The 8,160-nt window shown below is 37.0% G+C and overlaps 1 protein-coding gene and 1 non-coding gene across 5 annotated transcripts; one reads left to right on the top strand and one right to left on the bottom strand.

The window, feature by feature from the left end:
* Positions 1–824: 824 nt before the first annotated feature.
* On the bottom strand, positions 825–897 carry TRNAR-ACG (transfer RNA arginine (anticodon ACG)). Its single transcript has one exon. It is a non-coding gene; the product is annotated as a tRNA-Arg (tRNA).
* A 2,584-nt stretch (positions 898–3,481) lies between these two features.
* Positions 3,482–7,020, top strand: LOC129291098 (uncharacterized). 4 transcript variants are annotated; one of them, XM_054928251.1, is made up of 8 exons: positions 3,482–4,066; positions 4,445–4,971; positions 5,097–5,169; positions 5,788–5,868; positions 6,015–6,078; positions 6,251–6,338; positions 6,534–6,557; positions 6,801–7,020. In XM_054928251.1, the coding sequence occupies exons 1-8, from the start codon at positions 3,953–3,955 to the stop codon at positions 6,889–6,891; spliced, it is 1,062 nt and encodes a 353-aa protein (XP_054784226.1). In that variant the 5' UTR covers positions 3,482–3,952; the 3' UTR covers positions 6,892–7,020. The 4 variants fall into 4 exon arrangements, with proteins under 4 accessions (XP_054784226.1, XP_054784227.1, XP_054784225.1 ...); XM_054928252.1 differs by having other exon boundaries at positions 3,483–4,066; positions 6,668–7,020; XM_054928250.1 differs by having other exon boundaries at positions 3,484–4,066; positions 6,473–6,557.
* The last annotated feature ends 1,140 nt before the right edge of the window (positions 7,021–8,160 follow it).

Below are 8,160 nucleotides of genomic sequence, written 5' to 3'. Positions count from 1 at the left end.
GGTGCTGGGGCGAGATCAGTGGATAGATGTCAACAATTTCCACGAAAGCTGGCTTCATTAAGGTTCAATGCACGTACACTTCATCATTATTTAGTAGTGGGGGGTTGGCGGCGGCGGCTTGCGCTCATGAAAATGGCCTCAATCTTTCTCACCCAAACTACTTCTATGTTGTTTATTACTTTACAGTTTTCAAGCCGCTTCAATAGCTGTTTTTGTTATAATTAAACCACTAAATATAATTAATTGAGTTTCTTTTTCTCATCTGTTTTATGCCTTTCAATGACTCATCCTTGTTGCCTTCCATACAAACAAATCACTGAAATTTCCAGACAGCACAGTACCATGAGTTAACCATGTATATTATGCTCAGTCATCATTGATCGTTGATGTCCAGTTGCGTTATATTTTATCGCGTCCTGGGCAGGAAGAGCTACAAATATTAGGAAGAACTTCAATATGGCAGAAATATATATAATTGGGCATCTCTGTTACATTACTTTTCCAACCATTTTGGTTAGCACTTTGGAAACAATGGCAAATTATGGGAGATGCATCATCCCAAGTCTCAAGATACATATCCAATATTCTCACTGCAGGCAATGGATGAAGCAAACACAAACGTTAATTGATTGAAAGGTAATGACAGAGTTCACTTTTATTTGAATCAACTGGCTAGCCACACAATACAAATGTAGGAAGAAAAAAATATGATCAAAAATCACATGCATGTCCAAGGGAGGGGATCAAAGTTCAATTCACTGGAAATTACATGAGGAAGCATACCAAAGGTTCACCCAAAAGGGAGGGAAAAGCTTCAACGACCCCGACTCCACTGGGGATCGAACCCAGAATCTCTGGTTCCGTAGACCAGCGCCTTATCCATTGGGCCATGGAGTCTTGACGGTGAGAGTTTCGATACTGTAAGTATTAAAAAATAACTGATGTCTCTGCTCTCATCCCCAATAACCTCCAGCTCCGGACGTTCGGTACTGTGCTCTCGAATCCCGTTGCTGGTTTTTTCCCCTGTTCAGAATTCTTTTTATTTTTTCTTGAGAAAAATGAGGCTTTAGCCGTTATGGTTTCACCCAACACTAATCAACGTCTTTAAAGTTTTTTTTTCAAGAAAATAATCCCTAAAGTTTGAAACCGTTAAGATATTAATCCTCTAACCAATGGTGTTGAACAAAATCAATGTAATCTGTTTAAACGTCTACTTACCCAGTAAGGATAAAAGTAAGCCAAGCCATTGACTTATTCCAATTAGGCCAGGTTAAATTTAAACTTTTGATTAAATTTATTTAGATAAATAAGTCAGGTTTATTTTTATAGGGCCTGGTTTATAAATTTTATAAGTCAGTCTATTTACATATATATATTATTATATAATATATGTAGATATAATATGTAATGCATAATATTTAATTTAAAATTTTGAATGTAATCAATTCTACCCTCTTTCTTCAACTCCTTCTCATTTTTTTTTCTAAATCAAAACTTGAAACTCAGAAGCACTATGTTCTTCCTCGATTATTTTCTTTTTTATCATATTTTTTATGATGAGTTTATAATATAGTGGGTTCACCATTTCTTTTAATCAATATTTTTTTTTCATTTTCAATTTATTAGTTATGTTTTTAATTATATTGGATTTATGCATGTATTGATTTAAATTTTGTTAGTGTTGTAGTTGATAGTCTTCTTGCTTATGATGTATTTTAATTGGCAAATCAGTTTGTAAATATATAACATTTAATAATCTTATAATTTATATGAGACTTTTAAAACTTATTATATAAGCTTATTTAAAAGGCACACCTTTAAGTAAGCTTTTAAACATACTTTTAAGTCAAGTTGGATTTTAGGTAGTCTCATGCCTAAATTTTGAAAAAAAAAATTTATATAAGTCTACTTTCATGCGAACTCGGATCTATTTAATCAAAATCTATCTCAGCCCAACCACCCCTAACGCCCAGGCTCGACTGCACCGTCGGCTTCAACAATAACACTTTCGATGGGCATTAATAGCGTCAGCTTTGCCTTAAAGCTAATGCTTCTCGGCAACTTCTTGAACCTCAGCAAGAGCTTCGACAATCTTGTTGGGTCCAGGTCAGGGGCTGCATCAATGGCAGAAGCCAGACAAAGTGCTGGGCCTCATTGTGAATTATATTCCTTCTTAGTGAACAGAGCCTCAATTCGGCTTTAGGAGAGAAGCGAATGGTTGCTTGGTGATGTGTGTGGACAATGCTGACGCAGAATTCACACAAGATCGAACTGAGGGGTCCGAGTCTCAGAACCGCCAACGAACTATACGGGAAAGGATTTTTGAAAGAAAGGGGGGGGGGGGCCGTGCATTTTAGAAAAATAGGATTTTAGAAACACCTTTCGTTTAAGGCTATGATCCAAAGGAGACAAGGGCAATTGCCAGCCATGAGCTCTGCTAAAAAACTTCTAGATTGCAAGCAGTTTGTTAAGGACTATAAACCCGAGGCGATGCCGCTGTCAAACCTGTCTAAGATACGCCTCTCATGTCCATTAGACCTAGAAGATGAATATGAAGATTTTATCGCTCACCTTCCACCAGTTAGTGATCCTCCTTGTAAATGCCATCGTAGCTGACCTCAAGGCAGAAGCAGAAAATGCTTTCTACGATGTCTATGTCATGTTCAGAAGACTTCAAATCGACGAGCTTCTTGGCTGTAGAGGATCCTCCTAGGTCCAGCACTTGTTAGGGTCTATGATCCAAGCATTCTGGTTGCGAGGAAGATGCATCGGCAAGAATGGGCTGACCAGATTCCAAATGGAGCACGCAAGCATATCCTTCTTGTGAGTTCCCATGTCTTCCTTCTCGTGTTGCTCGGGGAAGGGAATTTTGATTTTGGTCTGACATCTGGGCATTCAGATGGGCCACATTAATATCATTTAGCACTGTTAACGGCCGAAAGACTGAAGTCTTAATGGTTACAAATTTTAGGGACCTTGACCAGTGTTGACCGAAACTATAAGAATCAAAGCCTTATTTTAATCCCCTTTTCCTTCAATCAAACATACGGGGCCCAGGCCCAAAAACCATTAAATGTGGGTAACAAAATCCTACGATATCTGAATTAATTTTGAAATGGATTAAAATTGGTCAACTATTAATTTTCGTAGTTGATTAAGGTCCTGTTGCAGAAGGGAATGCACTTTTTTTAAAATATATATATATATATATATATCTAGTAGGAGTATCATTTAATGAATTATGTTACTATTCTTGAACTTATAAATATAAAAAGTAACTTTTACGTTGCCTAATTCGGCGTCTTTGATATGTGAACAGATGAAGTTTGATTGTAAAATGTTAATTAATAGTAATCCAAAAAATGTTTATTGATATTATTATGCGTTAATGTAAGTTGTATGTTGTACTATATTCCCCCATGTTTACAATATAAGGGGAAAGGGGAAAGGTAGGCACACGCGTTATGTTGTCAATGTTTTACGTTCGTGATTTCATCTTCCCCAACATGTCAATTACCTCGCAATATCAATTTTTTACCTTCAACTTTCATCAACGTTAACGTCGTCGAAACTCTGAATTATTACGTGGAAATGGAATGATTCGGCTTCAGAAGAAAAAGGGCTCGCTTGAGTTGGATAAAGTATCCAAATCAAACCGATCCAAATAAGCGGGCTGATCACTATTCCGAGCTGCAGGTGCTGGATGACACACCAACTGGAAAGCGCTGCTGCACCTACAACAAGAAATTCAATAGCTTCAACGATACTCTCTCCCATGTTCGACGCCGGTTACGGGATATTTCTGATCTGGGGGTCAATTTTCCCGAAATGAAGCAAAAGTGGAAGATGGAATTTAGGAATTTGTGTCTAAAGGCGATGCCAATGTGATTGTGCTCGCAATACAAAATTTTGAGGTGGAAATATTTCATGGAATCATCCGCTGTGTGTAGAAATGGGAAGAAAGCAATCACTTCGGAGCAAAGCGGCTCACTTTGTATCGGATCTCACCACTGGTATACTCAATCCCATCTCTGACAAACCCTCTAAACCCCCTCCTCCTCCTCCTGTAAGTTCTTGCCTTCCGTTTTTCTCTCTATTTCTTATCTTGAACATCTGCTTGTTCCTTCCCCTGATCAATTCATTAGCCTTTTTATCCATCCAAATTGGTCATAATCTGTGATCTTTTTTGTGCAATGTAATTTCCATTTCCCACTTCTTTTCCATTTGATTTTTGATTACTTGGCTATGATTATGGACTTTTTTTCTCTCTTACCCATTACTGAATTATAGATACAGCATATCATTTTCGTTGGTCAAATAGAGCATGTTGCTAGTTTTCTCTTTCCCTTTATGTGACTTCTATTTTTCATTGCTGGGAATTATGTGCTGAACTGAAATTATGAGGTATCTCCAGCTAAAATCTGTTTGCCAATTGCTTGCTCAGGAAGATGTGGACATATCAAATGTAACTGTTTTGGAGTCAACTTATCGAGGTGGCAGCCAGAATTTATTTGATGGCCCTGATACTTCATCCTTTTCTGCATTCCTCTATTCGTTCTTGTCTTCCTCAGATTCTGGAGATAATGCAAACTCAGATGGGCAGAATGACAATAAAAGTGGAACTGATATCCCTCCATCCGACTCAGCCATGAAGGAAAATAGTGGAAAGAAAAGTTTGTTATCTAGGGGTAAGCAATCACTTCGTGGAGCTATCAACCAAGCTGCAAGAATCACTAGATTCCGCACTCAAGAGCACACGGATGATGTTGAGATGAAATTAGATGGTAGACATGGTTCTCAGTTATCTGGCGTTGAGATGAGGCTTGTTGAACCAAAGAAAGAGCACGTACCATCGGATGATCTCCCGGAAATTTCTGAACCCTCAGTGCTCCTTTCAGAGAAAACAAGAAATGTTCTTTATGCTTCTCTTCCAGCTCTTATTCATGGGAGGAAATGGATGCTGCTATATAGGTAATACGAGAGTGAAGATTTATTGGTGCAAACAAGAATCTATCTATTTTTAAGTTCCAACATCTTGTTATAAATAAATAATGATTGTGAAGTCTCTTTATGACCACTCTTCTCACTTCCTGCAGTACATGGAGGCATGGCATATCTCTTTCAACTCTTTACAGGAGAAGCATGCTTTGGCCTGGCTTGAGTTTGCTGGTACAGTTTACTAACCCCTGAGCAATATAAATTCTGAGTGTGAATCGATTTAATTCTGCTAACTTAAAAAATGAAAGGCATAAATTATCTTTTCTGACTGGACAACGTTATATTTACTTAGACTGGATTATATTGGCAAATTGAGTATATCACTGAGCATCATAGTTGGTTTTTATTTTCTTTACTTGTGATTACTATTTCAAAATATTATTTAAACATTTAATACCAGATCATATTATTTTGTGGTGATCTTGTCATACATCAATGTCTACGACACTTCCTATTCTTGGCCTTGATGACTTGGTACGGATGTTTGGCTGAGCTGAACCTTATGCCGTTATCAACCATTCTAAGAGTCCTGTTCATTGTTATTCAATGGTCGCAATAGTTTACTGTGCTTATGTCCCATGCTCATAAGCTTGCTGGTTTAAATGTCCGTGCTGTTCAATTTAAAGTCATTCTTCATTTTTAATTTGACCACTCAATTACAGTGCTTGGTGCAGTTTAACACGCTAACCTTCATTGGTTAGTACGTTAACAAAGATATTGCATTCTTGAGTCGTTCAATTTGTCGGGGTAAGCTCTTCACTTGTCTCAAAACAATATTATCGTCTCCAGGTTGTTGGAGATCGCAAAGGTGCAGTTTTTGGTGGCTTGGTTGAAGCACCACTAGAGCCATCAAACAAGAGAAAATATCAGGTCCTGCCTTAACTCTGACCCTACAGACTATATTAGTAATGTTCTCTAGTTTATTTGCATTGTTGCTTTTTTTTTTTTTCCTTTAGCCAACTTATTTTCATTGTTGTTGCATGTTATATATATCATTGACATTAGATTTTGTGCAGGGAACAAACAATACATTTGTCTTCTCAGACACCCCTGGCCATCCTACTGTATATCGTCCAACAGGTATCTACTTATTGAAATGCAATACATGTGACACTATGGCATAAGGTGTTAGCATACCACTTATGCCCTGGATTGGGATTCCAAAGATGCTTCTATTGACTAGTTATGTTCCTTATTTTATTATATTTTTGCTAACAACCAGCTGTATTCTAATTTAAGCACAATGTTGCAGGGGTAAACCGCTATTTCACGCTCTGCACCACTGACTTTCTAGCGATTGGTGGGGGAGGTCATTTTGCGCTTTATTTGGATGGTGATCTGTAAGAACTCTATCTTGCATTATGCTATCTTTTTATTCACTCCTATTAAACTTATTATCCTGCCTTTCGTTGATGTCATTTACCTGATATGTTCTTTTTCGTCCCTTTTTCAAACTGTATGATATGTACTTCAGATTGAATGGGTCTAGTTCAGTCTCAGAAACTTATGGAAATCCTTGCCTTGCACGTTCTCAGGACTTTGAAGTTAAGGAAGCAGAGGTAGATGCAACCGCTCTCCCCAACCACCCCCCCCCCCAAAAAAAAAATAATTGTTGAAACATTTACCCAAATAGAATATTAATTATCGAAGCACTGGTCCAATCATGCAGCTTTGGGGCTTTGTATATGCTTCTAAGTATGAAGAAGTGTTAGCATTGACCAGAACAGAGACAGCTGGGATCTGTCGATGGTAATTCTGGATATTTGATTTGGTGTGAGATTTAATTCCTTTTGCACTTGCAGCTTGGATTCTCTTTGGAGGTCACGCAGTGTCAGAATCATAATCTATAAGCTTGCAAGGGATGTTAAAGTTGGCGGACCATATGACCAATGACCAACCTTTCGCATCCAATGTTAGATGTGTAAATATTTACCCAAGCTGTAAATATTAATATCAATATTAACATCATTAATTTTCAATAGTGAGTATAAAGGCTATAAATCATACTTTTTTTTTAATTTTAAGTTATATGTCAATAAATTGCCTCACCTTTCTTGACAAAGAACTCTCTAAACTTTGCAACTTGTTCAGTTAAACTCTATCATTAATTAGGTTTTTTCCCACTAATGAAAAATGACAAATTGGTGATCATGTATTCCTTGAACTTGTTTTTATAGATAACCCCTTGAGTTTTGAATTATGTGCAAATAACTCTGGCTGGAATGATAGACAAGTTGATAGCATAGGAGTTATCAGCACATAATATAAGTTATGAGTAAACATTTTTTGCCGAGTTTTAATGTTAAGGCAATTATTTGAATGTAACTTGGTCTGACATTACACCAGCGATTGTGTCCTCTCCATCCAATGAGGCAAAAATATAGAAAGTCATCAAAAGAAAGAAAATTTCTGCCTTTCGTAACGTGCGTAAAAGAAGATCAATTTCTGACGTGGGGTTCTGAAATATTTAGGAACAAGTAATTGCCCTTGAGCTGCTTGCAAAGGAAAATCTGAAGACATTTGTTTTTTTTTTTTTTTTGGGCCAACAAATCTGAAGGCATCGTTAAGCGAATGCATCACAACAGAAGATATACCTTCTCGTAAGACCATAAATGGGATCTAATGGAGTTGATGGGATGTTCTCCGAGTACTTTGGTGTTTTTTTTTTTTCCGTCTTTATTTATTTATTATTTTTTATATATTACAAATTGCAAGCCAAAAATTTGCAACTGTCCATCGATCATCGTCCCTGGCTCGCAAGGCAGCCAACTCTGGTTAATAACATTTATAGAGACATTTTATACTTTACATGCAAATCAAATGCTATTAGTGACCAGATTAAAATCCATATTCTCGTGCAATATTAAATCGATCTTTATCAACTAGATTAATCTTTGTCAGCTTTACGATTACTAATTAATTAGCTATGATGTACATAGGCAAAGGAAAACAGACCAAAAAATAACATTATCTTGTTTTTGAATAAAAGGTTGGATGATTGCAAGAGATTTGTCAATGCTATTGACTAATAAACTAAAGGGAGATAAAGAGAAACAAGACATGTGAATCATATGTGAAATTTTACATAACGGCAAGCTTTTGAGTACAGCAACACAAAGCAGAGAGAGGTAGTACAAGTGTTGATTTGTGCAGAGACTGGGC

This window comes from Prosopis cineraria, unplaced genomic scaffold (genome assembly GCF_029017545.1).
Source record: "Prosopis cineraria cultivar Desert tree isolate PC_DT_omini unplaced genomic scaffold, ASM2901754v1 PC13, whole genome shotgun sequence".
Lineage (NCBI taxonomy): Eukaryota > Viridiplantae > Streptophyta > Magnoliopsida > Fabales > Fabaceae > Prosopis > Prosopis cineraria.
The sequence above is the reverse complement of the archived record's forward strand: the minus strand, read 5'-3'. Positions and strand labels throughout refer to the sequence as shown.

Bases quoted from the DNA above. Each gene is read 5' to 3' on its own strand.
- LOC129291098 (XM_054928249.1), top strand. From the start codon at position 3,953: ATGGGAAGAAAGCAATCACTTCGGAGCAAAGCGGCTCACTTTGTATCG. The intron at 4,067-4,444 runs GTAAGTTCTTGC...TTGCTTGCTCAG, and splicing joins AACCCCCTCCTCCTCCTCCT to GAAGATGTGGACATATCAAA. The intron at 4,972-5,096 runs GTAATACGAGAG...CACTTCCTGCAG, and splicing joins AAATGGATGCTGCTATATAG to TACATGGAGGCATGGCATAT.